At 39.5% G+C, this 20028-nt stretch overlaps 1 protein-coding gene across 1 annotated transcript in view; it reads left to right on the top strand.

The window, feature by feature from the left end:
• The first annotated feature begins 7126 nt into the window (after nt 1-7126).
• LOC134536555 (SH3 domain-binding protein 5 homolog) overlaps nt 7127-20028 on the top strand; it is a 125646-nt gene continuing 112744 nt past the window's right edge. The window contains exons 1-2 of the mRNA XM_063376308.1: nt 7127-7453; nt 11571-11633. Of these exons, the coding sequence (XP_063232378.1) occupies nt 7394-7453; nt 11571-11633 (123 nt within the window). The 5' untranslated portion in view covers nt 7127-7393. The remainder of the gene's footprint in view (nt 7454-11570; nt 11634-20028) is intronic.

Raw genomic sequence — 20028 nt, forward strand, 5'->3', positions numbered from 1 at the left:
TGGGCATCCAAGATGGCACTGTGGTGGTCGGCCTCCATCGCGCCGATTGCCTGCATTCCGCCATTCTGGAGATGTGTTCTGGTCTGTCCCACCAGGTGGGCCCTCGATCACCCGTGTTGCTGTCCGCCATGGACGTTCCTGCGGTATGTTCCTGCTTGTCCGTGCAGGTGCTCCGACCTGCTGTCTGGGCCCTCGTTCGGGGATAGTTGTCCCGGTCCGACGTCCCAGGAGGTGTTGTAGGTTGCCTTCTGTATCAGTTGCCTGTCGTACATAGTCCTCTACCGTCCCATTGCAGAGTTGTAACGCCCCTCGTGCCCTAAAATTATATCATTTTAATTTACTAATAAAAACCTAGGAAACTGCTGGGCAAAATATTAAGAAGAATAAAGTTACCAGAGGGGGCACGAGGTGGTGAACAAGACAAATTTAGACTCCCTGCCCACAAACAACTTGGGAGCTAGTGGATCATGAAATAGAATAAGGTATATAATAAATAAAGACCACATAAGTAGCTTGGTCTATAGGTTCCCTGTTTTATTTAGAAAGGTTTTGTTTTGGCATTGCAATAAAAGATATTAACAAGTAACCAAAAAGAGAGGCCGGCCCGATATTATTAATAACACGTTATGTTATATTAATTACACATCATCACAGAAACAAAAAAAAATTGAAATATTCCACCCTATTAGATCCTTTGGTTGATTACAAAGATAATATTCTCATTGAATTTACATATTCTCGTCGATTAAGTTCTTAAGTCACTGGTCGCTGGTATGCAATTTATTCACTTAGTTCATTGTATGTAAGGGGGAAATATATTTTTAATATCACCCGGGTCTTCCAAGGATACGTCGGGCCGGGAGGAAAGCTCTTCTTAAGGGAAAAAGCAGCTGGAGGTTCTGCACAACATGATGGGTGTAATTTCGGCACCCAACTGTTGGACCCAAACAGGGTGTAGCTCCAGGGCTCAGGAGATGTCTCGCGCCGACATTCAAATGGCGCAGACCGAGAATAGCGCGGATGACGCGACAGAAATCATCGATAAGTGAAATAAAAAAATAATAAAATTTTAACTAAGACATGACTTGTTCTAAATGTTCCTACTGACTGGCTACTGAAATTTTAGCTGGGATCACATCCCTTAAGACAGATGACTACATTCTTGATTCGAATGAGTACGTCGTTGCCGAAGACCAGCCTCTTAACACAGAGGACGCCGATAAGATGCGGTTAGTAGCCGAGGTCAGAGGACAAAGTGCGGCGATGGCGGACAAAGCTCCTAATTAAAACGGGCGTTAGGCCCTAAGGGAAAAGGAGGGGGAAGGTTCGGCTTTGGCCGAAGGCATCCGGAGGTGACAGAGCGGTCGTAAGCACGACTTCAGTTGTTCGCGCCAAAGAGCGACTGCTGCGGTCTCTACCGGCAGGTACAGAAAGCAATATACAATCGACTATTACAGGCCGCGAGGAGGAAGCATAGGGCCTTATTGCGTAGCTGGTGGTGCACTCTGGTAGCCGAAAGGGGACATAAAGGGGAGAGTTAACAAGATCACCCACAGGTGTCGCGAGCGTGTGCTCTGCACGCTGGCGACCAGGGCCGAAGTTACAGTTTCTGCCGCTAGATGTCGTGGGGGGCTCTTTAAGGCAAGGGAGAATGTCCTTGGAGTAGGCCACCGCCTTGGCGGGGTTCACCACAGGGAAATGATCTTGGGTAAATTCTGCGTACCACAGGGGTGGAGAGAGAGGGGAGGGTGGACAGAAAAGCGCAGAGATGGCTGGGAACGTGCGTCTACGGGAGACTCGTTTGTGCCGAGACTCGCTAGTCTCAGCAGGCCTCTAAGAAATAGAGCTTGCAGGCCAGAAGCTGCTCTATGCGATTTTAGTCATGCAGGGAATTAATATTACAAACCCGAGACGTGACTGCAGGCGAGAGAAATGTCATCAGGGCTGCTAACATCCACATTAGACTACAAAATATCAAATAGGTCCCTGAGAAAGGTGCTTCAGTCCACTGGCACAAAGTTTAACTATGTAGCATACACCAGCCTAACAAAGTATAAATCAACCTATTGTAACTAGATTATAAAGAAAAATAAAATTTTCAAAAATAATTTAAAATTATAATAAAAATTTAAAAAAAAGTGTTGAAATTCCTAATTTCCGTCACAGTATGGCCTGAGGAATGGTTGCAATTCTTCTCGCATTAATGCCGTAACTTCTGGTAAAGCTTGCTCGGGGTCTTCTCCCGGGGCTATGCGCCGTTACAGCTGCAGCTTGTTTGCCACGAACTGCTCTACTGACTCTGAGTCCTTTTGGGACTCGCCGTAGAAGCGAGCCTTACATCTCATGACTGTCATGCGGTCGTCAAAGCGCCGTGTTAAGCGGGTAGCGAACTTATGCCACTGCATGTCATAGCATCCCCACAGGTTCCACTACTCACGAGCTTGCCCGCGCAATTGCTCACTCGTGCATTGTGTCCATTCTTCTATCAGCACCCCACATTGTGTCAACCATCCCTTACACCACTGTGCAAAAACGCATGGGTCCTCATGCGCTAGCCCACTGAACTCTGGTAGCACTATGCGTCCTGTTGTGGTAGCTGTCCGCCCCATATGCATGTTTGGTTGCAGTGCTGGGCTTGCAAGCACCTCCCAGTCTATGAGGTTTGCCCCTGCCTTCTGTGTCGGTGCCTGTGTGGGCCTTGGTGTTTCTAGTGTGTCCCAAACCAATGTACCCATTGCTAACTCCGATCTCACTGGATTGCCCTCAGATGTGTTGTGCCACTGTCCCTCTCCTGTCATTAGGTCAAAGTCCCTTGGTGGCTGACCTCTCTCACATGTGGTTGTCAGTCTGTGTGGTAGCATTGGTTATGAATTTCTACACTGTCTGTCCTGCACACATTCTTCTATACTTGTTTAGTAAATATACACTTCGGGTTGCCGAATGCTGCTGGCTGTTCGTGCTATCTTGTTGTCTCGATGATGAAGTGTGCCCCACGTTCGGGTGCCAAATGTCGCGACCTCGTCTCTGATGAAGATCTGGAGACGGGGTGGACGTTGCTCGGTCGTTTGGTAGTCGTGGTGTTTGCCCGGCGCTAGCTCTTGGGTAGAGCAACCTCACACTCTGAGGCGGGAGTGGACCATTCGGCCCAGTGCAGCTGACCGAGGACGTGCTGACAAGGAAGGTGCCCGCGGTCTCGCAAGGAGTCGCTAGCAGAAAGTTTGGGAGTAGGAGAGAGGGATGCACGCGGTCTCACGAAGAGTCGCTAGTGGAAAGGTTGGAGAGAGGGATGCCTGCGGTCTCATGAAGAGTCGCTAGCAGAGGATGACCGCGGTCTCACATAGAGTCGCTAGCGAATGGGTACAAGAGAGAGGGAGAATGAGAGAGAGAGAGAGAGAGAGAGAAGGGAAGCCCGCTGTCTCACTAGGAGTCGCTAGCAGAGGAGAAGGAGAGAGAGAAAAGTAAGCCAATAATACCACTATTTACTGTGTAGGTATCTATTCTCCCAGATTGGCTGGGAGAGAGGAGAGCTCCCTAGGATTTTTTGTTTTCTTTTTCCTAACCTAACTAAAAGCTAAGTGTGTTTGGGAGGGGTCCGGTTTAGGGAGGGACCTAAGTGCATCTCAGGCCGAAGCCTATCACGCCTTAGTCATGTTGGGATTAGCCATGCAGGGAGAGTGTCGCATGCATCATGTGCTAGGAGGGGATTGGCCAGTCATGACAGCTATTGTTGCCATGACAAACTCCTCTCACTCTTATCTCTAGTCTAAACTACAAGTTAAATTGGGCCCAGGTAAAACCTGCATAGACATAGGGAAAACCCTGGGTACTTTCATGCGGGATGCAAGTTGGCATGCATTAAATGTAGGAAAGTACAGGAGCCAGAAGATGGTCTGGATGAAGAGTTGGTCTGAGTAGAAAGAGTCTACCATGCGGGGGTTGGTCACTTGGACTCAAGATACGCTTTGTTGTCTTCTCTGGGACTGGAATTTGATGGCCAGGGATGCAACCGCCCCACATCCGCCCCAGACAGCAGTACCTATAACTTGAAGGGAAAAAATTAAAATTCTACAAACTATGCTTATTACAATAAGTGCATGTTGCGCGGCCGGGAGCGTGTGACAGCGATACCTGGGTCTATTATGTTCCCATAACTCGCTATATGAGAAGTGTGGACAAAGTGATGTCCCTCGGCCTGCGGTCCCTAAGTCCCTGTTGCGAATTGCCCTGAGACTCGCCCTGATTTGCCTGCGTAGATCCAGTCGGAGAGATGTGGAGTTCAGGCCAACGTGGCCGGGACCATGACACCTGGGACCGGGAGGGAAATTTGCGTAGGTAGAAGGAAATGTAGAAGGTTGCAAGGAGAAGTCGTTGTTGTCCGTTTTCATGAGCTCCTTTATTCCGTCGAAGCCCTATCGCAACCTGGCTGATGCATTGCGGAACGAGCGTCCTCCCCCGCCGCGACCCGGACTCCCGGAAACACACTGTTAACAGCTGGAGCGCGACTCGATGTGACTGTGGAGGCAGTCCTGTGACGAAACGTACTGGCGAAGAAAGTTCAGCAGTGCAAACTAATTCTGACGAAATGTACTGGCGATGAAAGTTCATGCAGTGCAAACTAATTCTGACACGGCTTGACACGACTGCAGAGGCAGTCCCGTAACGAATTATACTGGTAGCGAGAAACGATTCTGTACTGCGCGCGTCTCGAACGGAGCGGAGCGGGCCCACGTCTGCTCGGCTCCGAGTCAGGCTAGCCACTGCCTCCTCCGCCCGTCAGCGCGCTTGGCGCGCGGGAGGGTGGAGGAGGGGAAGGGGAAATAGGCCGGCGTGGGAGAGACTCGTCTCGCGGTGGGCCAGGTTGCGGTTTACATTTCCTAAGCATAGCACTTGAAAGAAATTACATAATTATTTAAGAAAACGACACTATAAGTAAATGAAAGTTAAATGACAAAATGTAAACACTAATTAATTAGTTAAGTATTTGTACAAACATAGACACAATTTAGAAATTGAGTGCCCTATTATATTACAAATTATATATGTGTATGTTCGTGATTGATTTGAATGTACATGATGACACTACAATTATCAGAGAGAAAGCAGAAATAGTTACAAACACATTATCGTCTGCAAACGTGCCAGGGTACACACTTCATTGACAGTGCACTAGGGGGAATAATACTTCCCTCATACCCACATCGATGTACAGGTATGGGATTCTACATCTTGAAGGACACGATTGTCATCAAAGCTATGTTAGCCCGCATGATTTATACAGTTTTTTTCTACATTTGTTCGTGTTAAAACTTTACATGTTGTTATCCCTTTGGGTGTTTTGTATTTACAATGTTACTTAGAAGGCTACAAAATGTATTTACACCTCACACTTAATAGTTTTCATAAATATTTACAATTATAACATATATTAAAGTAACTATAATACATTGTCTGTTAACATTCACAACTGCCATCTGGTGACAAGTAGTGGCAATACAATGGCCATGGCTGGAATGTTACCCCGCGGACAGGACTGTGACCCGGGTTTTAGTTTAAATAAAGAGGAGGTACGACGTCAGCATAACAGAACAATGTGCGTAGCGGGACACTTATTTGTGCGTGCTGCCAGCGTTCATCGATTTATTAGACATGGGCGTCGCAAGGATATATTTTTTGGGGGGGACTTCAATTGATTTAGTTGTTTGAGGAATATCCATCCCCTGGGGAAAAAAGTGGGGGGTCCGGGGGTCCTCCCCTCGGAAAATTTGGGGTTTGAAGGTGCAAAAAGGTGGTTTTTAGGCATTTTTCTTTCCTAAATATTCTAATTATAGTTGGTTGCACTATATAATTTATTTTTTATAAAAAATATTTTCAAAGAACAAATTTGTAAAAACACAGTTAACATATCTGCTGGTGCTATATCCACACAAAATCATTAATTTAAACATCAGGAGAAACTACGAAACTAAATATATTATTGGAGGGGACGAAATTGAAGACTTTTATTATTGGGGGAGGGGGGGGGGACGTGTCCCCTCCGTCCCCCCCGGTTGCGACGCCCATGTATTAGACATTTTCACATCAAAAACTACATAAAATCTTGACGTGCTGTAGAAGCTAAGCTACATTCTATAGGCAATTTATGGGATTGGCCGGCTCCAATAAAAATTACTTTGTTCCCAGACAGACTTTTGCAGGACGAATTCTAGTTTTTTTTTTATAACCTACAAGTGTACAACGTGTTTTGTTAGTTTAAATGTCACTGAAATTAGTCTGTGAAAATTCTGTAATTGTACGAACAGTAATATGTGATTAAAACCATGTTTCCTTCAAAATGTGTTTCATTTGGTGGTTTGTAATACATGTATACAATAGGCAGGAATCAGCCATCTACGTTGTTTAGGGAGTGTGTACCTGTATTAATAGTTAACTCGTTCAGGAACTTCCAGCAGCAATACTAGTGGTCCTTGCCAGGATCGACGACCCACGCAACCACAACTGGATAGTTTGCAAGCTAACCTGGCAACCTCGTGGATAGATTTCAACCATACAGCACCAGTCATGCCATAAGGCTCACCCAGGGTTTCAGCCACGAAACTAATTTTTGTCAAGTTATTGTGCCTTTCGTTAGTACTCTCAAATGTGGTTGCTGAACATTTAGCATTCTCGCATATTTCATAAACCAGACCTAAGGGCAAATACTTTTTTTTTCCATTCTCTTTGTGTGCACACTCAATATTTAATGATAACTAGTATTGCTTCACATCCTATGATGGGGGCAACATATCGTCGGAATTAGGATATATCGATTGAAGCCAATAATTGTTGTACCATATTGAAAATGCATTTTTTATTTCATACATATATTTGAGTGAATTTTTACGCCATTTTAAAATGAGCAATTCTCCAGCCATTGCTGCGTTCCAGGTTATTTATTAGCACATGAGTCAATTGTACTGTACTAATTACTTGCTACAAACTGTCCTACAGACGCAAAAAAAAATAATTTTTTAATATATATTTTTTGGTCTTTCGTTCGATATATGGAATATAATATGTTTTAAAACTATTATATAATCCCTGCCGCAAAAAGCACTTTAAAGTGTATTTTTATACTCTAGCAGGTATTGTACTATGAACAATAGTATGAAGGATTCAGAAGAAATGTTTTTACAATGAAGAGTATTTTTTATATACTCTTGCTTATGTGAAGAAATGGGAGAAGAGTAAAACAGTGAATATGTAAGACAGGATTCGTCTATTCACTTCCTGGTTTTAAGTCATGAGCCCCCACCTTTGTAATTTAATTTGTAGAACTCTTTTTCATACCTGAAAGCTGATTAGGTTGCATGGGCACTGCAACATGGAATTCAGACAACAATCCTCTGTCTAAAAGATGGAACAATCTTGCTCTCAAGAGGACGGAGAAGAGCCTGATTTGGATCCTCGAATTCAGGTATGCCTGTGTTGGAAGATGATTTCACGGGTGTTTTGATTCTTAGTATTTCTTGTATATGCTTCACTGTGGAACAAGATGTGCTGTTTTCATTCTGGTACAGCAGACGAACTATTTTGTTGTTGTTTGTTTACGTTTCCCTAGTTTTTAAATACACAATGTAACAATGTTTTTTGTCAACATTTTGAAAAGTTGCCTATAAACTTTTTTTCTTTTGAGGGTTATTTGAAAATTTTTGTTTTCGTTATTGTACGTGTGTTATAATTTGATGAACTTATAGAGTTAAAAATACTTTTTTTTTTACCCAGTCATTTCTAGTAGAAAGCATTCTTTGTTACGCATTGCATCGCTTAGATAAATGATATCTACAGTTTTTTGCATTGTTTTAGCACAGAATGGTAATTTGTAAATTCGCTATATTTTAAGGGACTTACTGTAAATAAGAGTTAGTTAATTGTGGGAATATTTTGTTAGGTTAGCTACATTAAAAATAATGAAATTGCTGTGAATGGTTAATTGGTTAGAAGCATTAAAAATACTTATCGGGATTTCTCTGGTTAAGGAGAATAGTACTGAAAAATATTTTTTTCAGATTTTTAATGTTTTCAAAAGACCACCTTTTCTAGGCAGTGAAATCATTAATATGTTTGTTACAAATAAATACTTAATAGGTATTGCAATCATTTCCTATCAATATTTACTTATATCAATTAGCTAAACCACAATTTTCCTATGGATCCAATATGATTCAAAAACTACATTTTGCAGGAAATCATAATTTTCATGAATTCTCACCATGTAAAATGTCACTGATTTAACTTAATCAAACCTGTCATTCTGGCTACCATCACCTAAATGTGCCTAAATCTTCTAATACACCTTAAACACATTAAAAACTCACGACCTCACTTCAGTTTAGGTACCAACATACATTACCATTCATTAAAGAAAGTATTCATTTCACCGTGCATGTGGAAATACTAAAAATTAAATGGCAAAATCATACAAATTCTGCTGTAATTATTTACCCAAATTGCTGCTTTTTACATCCACGACCACACTCAATGAAAGCAACGTTCTTAATTACTTAGTACTAATGGAAGCCTAAGATTCACTGGAATTCAGTCACATGCCTCTAAGTGCATTCGAAGCTCACCCCTCACTAGTGAAACTTCATATTCACAATAAAAAAAAATTAATTTCCTCTAGTGTTATTAATTAAAAAGATTTTTAAGTGTTTTCATTGTTGGTGACCTCAACTAACTAATCAACACATAAAAAATAATTATAAAGTCAATCAATTTATAATTTTTGACACAATAATTTAAAACATCATATGCCATGGTGACAGTCATATAAAGAAACAAACATCCTGGAAAATTACATGTTTCTCAGATGCAATATGACAACACTGTTATACAATATTATCCACCAGAAGTACCTAATCAAAAGAATCCGAAAAACCTTTTTTTTTTAATTTTATATCAATGTTTACAAATAAACAGCGACTGCATGGTTACCCACAGATATTTCTCTAATTAGAATGGTGTAACAGTAAAGCAAAAAACCTGGCAACCTTGTAGAAACATGGCCCTATCAGCAGAACAAATGCCTATATTTATTGTGTCATGTTGTTGATGTTTCTATTTAAGCACTATGCTGTTTAGGTATGTTGTTCCAAAGTTATTTGCTTTTAACAGATGTAGACATGTTTTAGAGTTTTCAAACAGTATGTGGCTGTGCTCTATCCATTCAACTAGTAAGAAACGCAGCTGTTTAATTTTATTATAATCTAATATAAAAATTTGTTATTTTTTAAGTTGTTTACATAACTTGTAATTTTATTGTAATAAAATTATTTTCAGGAGTATGTAGAACTTATTTGTTTAGTTAAATGTATCAGATTACTTAAGAAAAGCATTAACGTGGCATTACTAGCGGTTTGTTTAGGTAACTTTTGACGTGACGTCTAATAAATCAATGAACGCCGGCTGCACGCACAAAAAAGGATGACTCATTGTCCCGCTATGCACATTGTATGCTTGCGCTGCATCTATCTCTCTTCCACTCGATTGGAACAACCATTGATTTGACTTTTTCAAGGCACATTAAACTTGAAACACTCCCATTCGTTTCCTACTTTTCCTATCATCGTCCTATCCTTAACAGAATAACACAGATTGGAAGAAGTGAAATAGCAAACATGTATAAAAGTTATAGTTAAAATAATCTCTTCGTTAAAGTAATAAACAGATTTGAATTAATGAGTGCAAATAAAAGTAAATTTATCAATTAAATTGTAGATTTTATTTCACTCCTCCTTTGTATCCATACAAAATAGTGATAATTCAATAAAAATTATTCAATTTTATTCATAAAAGTATGCAATCATTTCATCAATGTTTTGTTATGACGTCACGTTAAACTTTCGTCCGTAAACCGACTTTTAAGACAACCAATTTTTTTTTTAGATATGTATTTTAATTTTTTAACGTTGCTTACTTGGTTTAAGTTTCTTTGTTAGAACAATTGACACCATCTAGCAAAGTTGTATAGTTTAATCAAAATCATGGTTCAAGTAATAATACTGTTACGAACGTTAGCCAGGCCGCATCACGCGCAGCTGCACGCTGTAACATGAGATGTGCCGTGCGCACCTGGGTCGCCGCTTTATCTCCCTCCAGCCCTCCGCACTCCCCGCGCGGCGCCCTGCCTTTGACACGTAACTGACACCGGACAGCTGGGAGTTGCGCGAGCCGCCGACACGTTTTTTCGAGAGATTTCTGCCGTCGGGACGGCTCGCACTGACGCGACTGGCCCCGGCCGCTCTCGTGAGTTTAGGAAATTCGCTGGTGCCTATATATATGCCCGAGGACGCCAGTTGGAGAGTCGGTGAGTTCGGAGTGTTCAGTCGGGAGTTCTCCCGCGGCGGAGTTTCCGGGCGATAGAGTTGCGGGCGCGGTGGAGTCCCGAGTGAAGTTCCGAGCGAGGCGTCGAGTGGAATCTCGGCGAAGGGTGTGACGGCAGAGTGTGGCGACGGAGTCCCAGGGCGGAGACCCACGAGGGGTGCTGCGGCGAGAGTTGTGCCAGAGGTGCGGCCCAGCGAGGTGTGTGGAACGAGTGACTGGGGAATAGACCTTTCTAAGTGTAATTAATTATTTGCCATTTTAGAAGATTATTTGTAAGTGACATAAGTAGTAGCAATAAATAAAACTGTGTGATAAAAATCTTTAATTGGGCTATCCTTTACGAACCCACGGTAAATCGTAACAATACTAACATTTTATCTTGATATACCTGTCATGGTTGTATTTGTGTTATGTAGTTATATTGAATTTTCTACAGTGCCTGTCGTACAAGTAAGTCGACTCAGCCATTGGCAGTGTGAGTGAAGCGCAGTGATGAATAAATACTGTAAAACAGGGTGAATAGAAACAGTTTATTCAAAGGATCCAAAAATGCACACTTCTTGAATCTAAATCACTAATTTAATTAATTTGGCAAATAACTTACAATAAACATAAATATTTTAATTAAAGAATTAAATATGTAAATATTTTTCAGGTGACTGTTTCTGTTTGCCTCATTTTACTGTAAAACAATATATGTATTATCAAATAACATTGGTTTATTATTTATTGCGTCTAGACATTTTGTAGAATGTGCGATTCTTTTTAACTACAAATTAGTTGAGGCGTTGCAGATATTAAGGACAAACTCAAAGTTTTTTTTTTTTTTTTTTTTTTTTTAAACACTTTTGTATATCAGAGACTGCTTTGACTAATGCAATTCCTTACAAGAGTAGACTTAGTCTGTAATACTTGGAAATTTGCTTTAGAATTAAAGAGTAGGCCTACACAAACTCATTCATTTGCCACTCTCTGTAGCATGAAATTTAAATCTCCAAAAGGACTCGTATTTAATGCCTTGTAAGATACAATGAAACTAGTTCAATTATTGTGTCTCACTATTTTGATATGTGTATGTCTACATCTGAGGTTTCTTTATCAAGTAAGTTCAGTATCTTTTTCAGTCCGGGATGGTTTTTGTTATAGATTTAAAAAAAACAATTAGCTCATTGTTATAGTACTTAACGGTAGATATTTTTCTCTTTCAGGTTGAACTGGAAAAGCTGAACAATGCCACCGATGAGATAAACAAATTGGAGATAGAGTTGGATGTGAGTATAGAATGCAGTTTCATATATTGTAGAAAGCAACTAAGAAGTTTTATTTACTAGCATTTGGTATTGAATGCAAATGATACCTAGGAACATTAATTTTTGTCACTATGTGAAGGCAGTTGTACAAATTGTCTGTATTTGAGGTGTTTTGTATCATATTGTGATTTCTATACCATAGTGTATAAAGGTCACTTTAATCACAAAAAAGTAATTAAACAAAATAACTGATTACGAAAGTAATGAAAAAGTTCTGAAATAAAGCAGTAATGGTGCTGGGAGTCACTGAACTTCGATTTCCACTGTTGTTTTGCTAATTTGCATTTTGTTATTTTTGATGCTCCACTTCATCTTATATTCGCACATTAAATATAAATATTTGGAAACTGGCCACTTCAATCATGTATAAAGCACATCTGAAAAGGTTTTAACAATCTAACATAAAAATCACCTCGTTCCTGAAAATAGTAAATCTATTTCATGTTATGATTATTTTGTCTTAAAACATAAAAATTACCTATGATTTGCAAGACAGTTTTATTAAAATGTGTATGTGTGTGTGTGCGCGGGGGTGGTTGGGGGGGGGGGGATGCGTGCGAGCAAGAGTACGGGGTGATACACAATTTCCCAACAGGTTTCCTAAAGTTTGTGGCGAGAGACTCAAACAGCCAGCAAGTGCCCAGACAAGCTGTGCTCTGAGACCACTAGTGACTGGCCCGACTAACGTAGCATCTCGGCCGCAGTGACAAACATGACAACTTACAAGGAGGGGTAGAGGGGTAGCCATGTCACAAGCCACCGGAGGGGTCTGCCTGGTCGATGGTGCATGTGTGTCAGTGAGGCGGGATGATGAGTGCGACGCTCGCCGGTGCTTCTAGCGCGGTGTCGCCTATGGACTGGCGCGCAGTCTTCTCGTCGTGCTTAAGTTTAGTAACCATAGCAATAGCAATATATGGTGGAGGAATGAAGACAAAGGATTGATACAAGACTCTTGAGTGCTTTTAAGACTCTGTACTCTAAAATCACGTTTTAGCCATTCCCACTCTTATAAAAACACAGTAAAAAATTGAAATATAGAAAAGGACTCCTTATCCTCTTCCCTCCAGCAATACGCTGTATGCTGTAGCTATGCAGACAGTGTGTGCCCTTGGGGGTTGGGGGGTTGGACCTTAACCTTAACCTTATATTCAGAACTATTTAAGCCTCTCTGTGTCACTGTGCTTGCTGTATTCAGGTCAGCTCGCCTGGCATCTAGGTAATACGAGTTTGATTGCCAGCAGGATCATGCCTGGATTGTTCACGAGTGGGAAACATGGCTAATGTTGCCAGTCTGTTTTCTCGAGGTAGTGCCACGTCACCCACTCCTTAATTCTGTCAGTGCTCCATTAGCATCTCGTCATCTTTCGTGGTCTCTTGATACGGGTTTCGAAGAGACGTTAATTCTGTCCTTTTTCCATATTATTAACCCTCTGCTTGTGAATGTGTGTGTGGCTATCAGCCCAAAAGCTGGTTCAATCCTACCAAGTGCGCGGATATTCGGGATTGGTTCAAGTCCGTGTGGCTCCGTGACGGAACCATGCCAACTTAAAGCTAAGAAAAACACTGTTAGCCAACATAGCACCTTGAAGGTGTTCAAGCCACGATTTGGATGAGGCATACTTAGAGACAAGATTTTTATGGTTTTATCTTTAGTCTAATTTCGTTTTTAAAACAGAAGTTTTCTGTGTTATTGTTTTTATAAATACTTTTTTGTAATACTTCACTAAAATAGCATAATTGTATCTTGCATTTTTATGATAAAAATAATTTTGTAATAATTTGTTCTAAAACAGATGCATTCAGAACACTAAAAATAAATTGGCGAGCATTTGAGGTTTAAAAGTTATTTAATAAGAGATGCACTGTAATTTCAAACTTTAAAATATTTATTTTATTGTGATTCAAATTAAGTTATGGTTAAATGCTGCTTAATTCCATGATATAACTTGCATTAAGTGTATTAAGTTGCATTTCAGTTATGGTTTTATCGCAAATCACCATGTAATCTTGTCCCTAGGTATAGTTGCCAGTTCCTTTCAACCTCCGTGGCCCACACTGTCCGTCATTGTCCAGTAAATGTGCGCAGGGACAGAGCTCTATAGCTAGCGGGACCCTGGACTATATACTTTTATGGGGGTCTTACCCCGGAACATTTGAGCATGTAACTCTTTCAAACAATATTTTAATCCAACTTGGAACTTAAGTTTTGACAATGGTGTTCCTAATTTATCTTAAGGAAATTCAATATTCGTTCTTAATAAATTATCTTCGAGTCAGTTTTATAAACGATTAACAATTAAATTGAGATGGAATCATGTAATTATATGGGATGATAAAATATTTTAAAGAATTTAAAGATTTTCTAATACCAATGAAATCATGAATTGAATTTGGGGATCAACCAGTACTTTAATTTACATGCTAGTTAAAGTTTAATTTTCTTTTTCTCATTAATTTCCATATTTTTAACAGAACACTAGACAAATGAAAACTAACTGGTACAGGCCCCCTTGCCCAGCCCTGGAGACGTACCTGAATGTGTGTGCTATGACATTGGCCACGTCCGCATTATTACATGTTTCGCCATATTGGCTGAAGCTTAGTATTTTCATTGTGGAAACAGTTTTAAATAACTTTTTTTTATAAAATTTACTGGTTTTAAAACTGAGATTCTAATTCATACATACTGACCACCATCAGATGTTACCCAGCATCATTCCCACAATGTTTTGGGCAGAACAATGCACCTATCTCTCACTTAGTACGACTAATTTGTTCATAAAAATGCTCGTGCTATTCGAAATCAAGTATTCTGAAGCATTAGTTTCCATAAAAAGCAAGGTTTATTTAATTAATGTGTTCCAAAATTGTGTAGGAAACTATACTTTACGTAATATAAATGCGTTGAATAACACTCAACTATAAATATGTCACACCATTTATCTTTATATGCCTCCCATCGCACTTTGTATGACAAATACGACACAGCGTAACGGGGATATGTACTTTATCGTCAGTCGGCTGGCTGACTTAACCGCCAAGGCATGACCTTCAACTCACGTTGCATACCTTTCCAAGCCATCCTTTACTGACAGTGAAACAGATATTACTGTCAGGATTATTATTATTATTCACGTATCACCACCTAGTTTACACAAATCCAGTCAGGCCAATGATTATTTTTTTCATTGCAACATTCATTTAACAACCATTTCCACGTGAATCATCTGTTCATTTCTGTTCCGGTATCTAATGTCAAGTATATTTCAGCTAGTAAAAGCAACAGCATCAGACTTATATAAATTTTGGTAAGAGTCCTTATTTCGGACGATTATGCGCTTAGTTAACTTGCTTAAAACTAAAGTGCATCCAACATAAGTGTCGCCTTCATGACAATCTGCGTGCCGTAATACTTCTAGTTAACTCTGAAATACTTGAACACGATGCATTGTGAGTGATCAAGCATGTTCAGTTACCGGCATATGAATGGGCAGACGTTGCTTTTGTTTGATTGAATTCCCTGCCACTGGCTAGACTGAGTTCACGGGCCGGTCTGTGGCCAGGCGACAGCAGAATGGCACGGCAGCACACGCGCGGACGTAAAAACATTTGGTCCTTTACACTCGATAGCCGCAATTTAACTTGCCATAGCTGATGTTTGTACAACAGCTGATAGCGTAGACAGACCTGCGCACGTATCTTCTATCCTTGTTTGGCTAACTGTATCCTACGGCACATCAGTGGTTTACAAAAGTTGAAACAGACTTTGTGGCATCGTACCCGACTTTTTTTTTTGCCTGTGGAAATTTCGTGCTAACTGAAATTTACAGACGTGCTATTCAAGACTGGGTCAGTAAAATTCACATCGCGCTAAATGAATCCGTGCAATCTGAAGACATGCTAAGTGAGGGTTAGGTGTGTAGCGATGGTGAGGTTAACAAGTGGCTGCAACCATGTCTTCTGACAGTTCCTAATTCCGTACCTTATATTATATATTGCCAGGCTGATAACAGTGAATCAGTCCTTACTTGGCTATAGGAGTCCTCTGTGTTACAGTCTTTGATCCGGCATGTTGTGCAAACCAGCACCAATCAGCCGCTGGTGTTCATGTTCTCTTGGGTGTGACCGTCACCACCAGGAGCAGCACTGCTCTGCGACACTTTCATTTCTCTCTGAGTTTATCATTACTGTCGGTTTTCATTTGAATACAGTTACTCCGGTTTTATAAGTTACATTTATAATTTAGTATTCCCATTATAACTATATTGATGTTCCTGCAAGTGTGCAGTGCTGATTGGTTGGTTTGTAACTGCGTGCGGGTGGTGCCTACCTGCATGGATTACTTCTTGTCGGTGGTGCCCACATCTGGGTAGTGCTGACTTGCTTGCGGTGCCCGGCTACATGCAGTGGCTATATCTCTTGTGTATGTGTATTATGTTGTCTTTTGTTTTTAGTTTTTATCATACCTACCATAAAAGTATCATTACTGCCACAAATCTTAATAACAGGGTTCGTACGGTCCTTGAAAGTCCTTGAATTTAGGTAAGGGGATTTCAAGGCCTTGAAAAGTCCTTGATATTACTTGGGTCTTGAAAAGTCCTTGAATTTAGTAGAGCTGTAGCAAACCGTATGTATTCGTTACTGAGTAACGGGTGCGGCATCTAGTAACGAGTAACGAAACCTTACACACGAATGCATTTCGTTACTCGCATCTTTCGTATGTTTTACGCATGCACGCGCTTATTCGTTACAAAGAACGATGTTTGTTTATTAATAAAAGTATAATTTGGAAATTCGTCGTCCAAGTTTTTTACTGTTTATTAAAGGTATTGTGTGTGTAGACAAAGTTTTAGATTCGAACAGAAACAACGTAAGAAAGTATTTTTTACAAATTATAAATATGTATGTTTTTGTTTTTTATTATCGCGTATTTTCACGTTTTATGTTCTTATATTAAAAGATATATTATAATAAAGCCGCTCTAATAAGATTTAATTGTTTCTTGGTTAACAAAAGCTGTTAATTATCAAATATTTTTAATTGTTTATATTCGATTTATTTTTATTTACGCGAAGTCATACTGTACGCGTACGAAATACGACTCGATTCGTTGCTGTTACATAACATAGCATGTGCCATGTTATGCGGTATCAGAAGTAACGAGTAACGATACGAAAGTAACGAGTACTGATAGTTATAGTAACGAATACATACGGGTACACATTTTTTCGTTACTTTTACACCTCTAGAATTTAGACGTTTGAGTTAACGTGACATAAAATCGTGGGTACTACAAATATCTGGCTACCGGCGTACGACTCTAAACGGAATGACGAAGCAATAAATGTGTGGTACTATGGTACGAATAAACTATTACTATAGTTAAAGTGTAACCATACTTTAATTGTACGATAATATGTGTAAATATACGTTTAATATCGTATGGCTGCCGGAGCGTGTGTTCCGAGCGTTATCGAACATCTCCGAAGGTTGAAAAATAGCTCGTTTCGCCATCTTTACGGTGTAAAATATTCCGCCGAAGTGCTTTATTCAGTAACTGCCACCTAAATGGCTCATTAAATATTAGAGGTGTAAGAGTTACGAAAAAAAGCGTACACGTATGTATTCGTTACTATCAGTGTTGCCAGACGTACGAGAATTCTCGTATTTGTACGAGAATGTAGAACCTGTGTACGTTGTACGAGGTAAAGTTGGATCTCGTACGATTTTGTACGAGAATTTTGAAGATCGCTATCACTGTTGGTTTTTTTTTACCCGGGTTCTAGTAAGATATATTAGTTTTATTGTATCGTTTTGTCAAAACAAGTGTATAACATTTCTTTTGTAACTTAATACCATTAAGTGAAGTTCCTGCCCGACAGCGGTGACTTTTTTTTTTGGCTGGAAACACAGGCGATGCCGACTAAAAGATAGTGTTTGTTTTTTATTAGCATGTGCCAACCTCTATTTGTCTAGCTCAGGAAATGATGACCCAGAGTCAGAATAATGTTAAATGCACAACCCCTAACTCACAATTTAGAGTATTTTTGTATGTTAAATTAACGAAAAAAAAAAAACTGGATATTTTGTACGAAAAAAATAATGCAAAAAGAGTGAATGGCAGGAATAATTGCGTTTTTGTGAAAATTGTTGTTAATAATGTTTTACTTATGTAATCATAGGATTGTGAAAATTGTTTAGTTTAGATTTGTTAGGCTTGTAACTCAAATGTCAAGTATATAAAAATACTGTAGAAACACATTTAAACTTTTGCTCTTACAATACCATTGTGTACGAGATCTTTTGTGTGTCGTACGAGTATTTTCGTTCCTTGGTACGAGACATTGACATTGACTATCTGGCAACACTGGTTACTATAACAATTAGTACTCGTTACTATTGTATCGTCACGTTACTTGTTACTTCTGATACCGCATAACATGCTATGTTATTTTGCAGCAACGAATCGAGTCGTATTGCGTACGCGTACAGTATGACGACGCGTAAATAATAATAAATAGAATATAAACAATTAACAATATTTGATAATTAACAGTTTTTGTTAACCAAGAAACAATTAAATCTCATTAGAGCGGTTTTATTATATTATCTCTTTTAAGATGAAAACAAAAAAAAATACGTGAAAATACGCGATAATAAAAAACAAAAACATACATATTTCTAATTTGTAAAAAATACATTCTTATAAACAGTAAAAAAACTTGGACGACGAATTTCTAAATTATACTTTACTTAATAAACAAACATCGTTCTTTGTAACGTAAATTCATCGAATATGCACGCGCATGCGTAAAACATACGAAAAATGTGAGTAACGAAATCCAGCCATGTGTAACGTTTCGTTACTCGAGACTAGATGTCGCACCCGTTACTCAGTACCGAATACATACGGTTTGCTACAGCTCTATTAAATATTGTACATTAACTCTAATAATATTTACATAACCAGTAAACTACTACATCATCGTCACCAATGTATTAATTCGTTTTTCGTGTTGGTCCGTTTCTTTGCGGGCTTCAGTTGGCGTGTGCTGGCTTAAGAAGAAAATGACACTGTTTTCGTTCGGACTCAGCTGTGATTGTAACTTTAGTGTCTGCAATAACTACTTCGCACTATGCAGTTTTGTGTAGTTTAATTTTGTGGTAGTGGAGTTCGTTTTTTCGGTGTGTAATTTGTGTAGACCATAACTAGGGTTAATTTAGGTCTACTAAGTTTAATGTCTGTATCAAAATGCCCGGCAATTGTGTTTTCAATGATTTATGGCTCCAGAATCCCAGTTTTAATAAGTGGCTGGGAAAAGCTGGAAACAAAAATAAAGCTAGGTGTAATGTGTGTGAAACCGAGTTTGATGTTAGCAAAATGGGTGTGTCTGCTTTAACAAGCCACATGAATGGGAAAAAACACTCGAATCGTGCAAGTGACAAAAAGTCTTGTTTAGGAATCCAGTACTTTTATGGTAGATCCAAGTCCCAACAAGGTTCATCTTCCATGGTGGCTGATACTGAAGTGAACATAAGGCCTACACCTCAAGAAAACCAGAAACTTACTCCCTTCTTCTCGAGCCATGATACATTGTAAGCTGAAGTTATGTGGGCCCTGAAAGTATGCTGTAGCCACTATTCGTATAAGTAATGTGAAGATATTTCAAAAATTTTTAAACTTATGTTTAGTGACAGTAACATTGCCCAGAGCTTTTCACTAGGAGAAACTAAGTGTGCTTATCTTTGTTGTTTTGGCATTGCTCCATATTTTCAATCTCTACTTATGGAAACCCTTCGGAAACAAGAAACTTATGTTTTGCTTTTTGATGAAAGTATGAACAGGAAACTGCAGAAGAAACAAATGGATTACCATGTTCGTTACTGGGAAGGTGATAAGGTCAGATCGTCTTACATACATTCCGAATTTTTAGAACACTCTACTGCTCAAGATATGTTCACCTCCTATGAAAAGATGTATTCAGATGTTGGTATACCAAGCAGTTCTTTGTTACAGCTGTCCATGGATGGCCCAAACGTAAATTGGAAATTTTATGACCTTGTGTGTGATCAGCTGAAGAGAGATTCCAATGTTTCAGTGATTCATACAGGCAGCTGCGGGTTACACATAATTCATGGGGCATTCAAGCATGGTTCTACATCATCCACATGGGATCTAGATAAGGTTTTATCTAGCTTGTATTATCTTTTCAAGGACTCACCAGCTAGAAGGGCAGATTATGTCAAAGTGACAGAATCAAATGTATTTCCCTTGAAGTTTTGTACAGTAAGATGGGTTGAAAATGTGATTGTGGTTACTCGTGCTCTTGAGATTTGGCCTCATATTGTAATGTAT

Source organism: Bacillus rossius, chromosome 11, assembly GCF_032445375.1.
Source record: "Bacillus rossius redtenbacheri isolate Brsri chromosome 11, Brsri_v3, whole genome shotgun sequence".
Taxonomy (NCBI): domain Eukaryota; kingdom Metazoa; phylum Arthropoda; class Insecta; order Phasmatodea; family Bacillidae; genus Bacillus; species Bacillus rossius.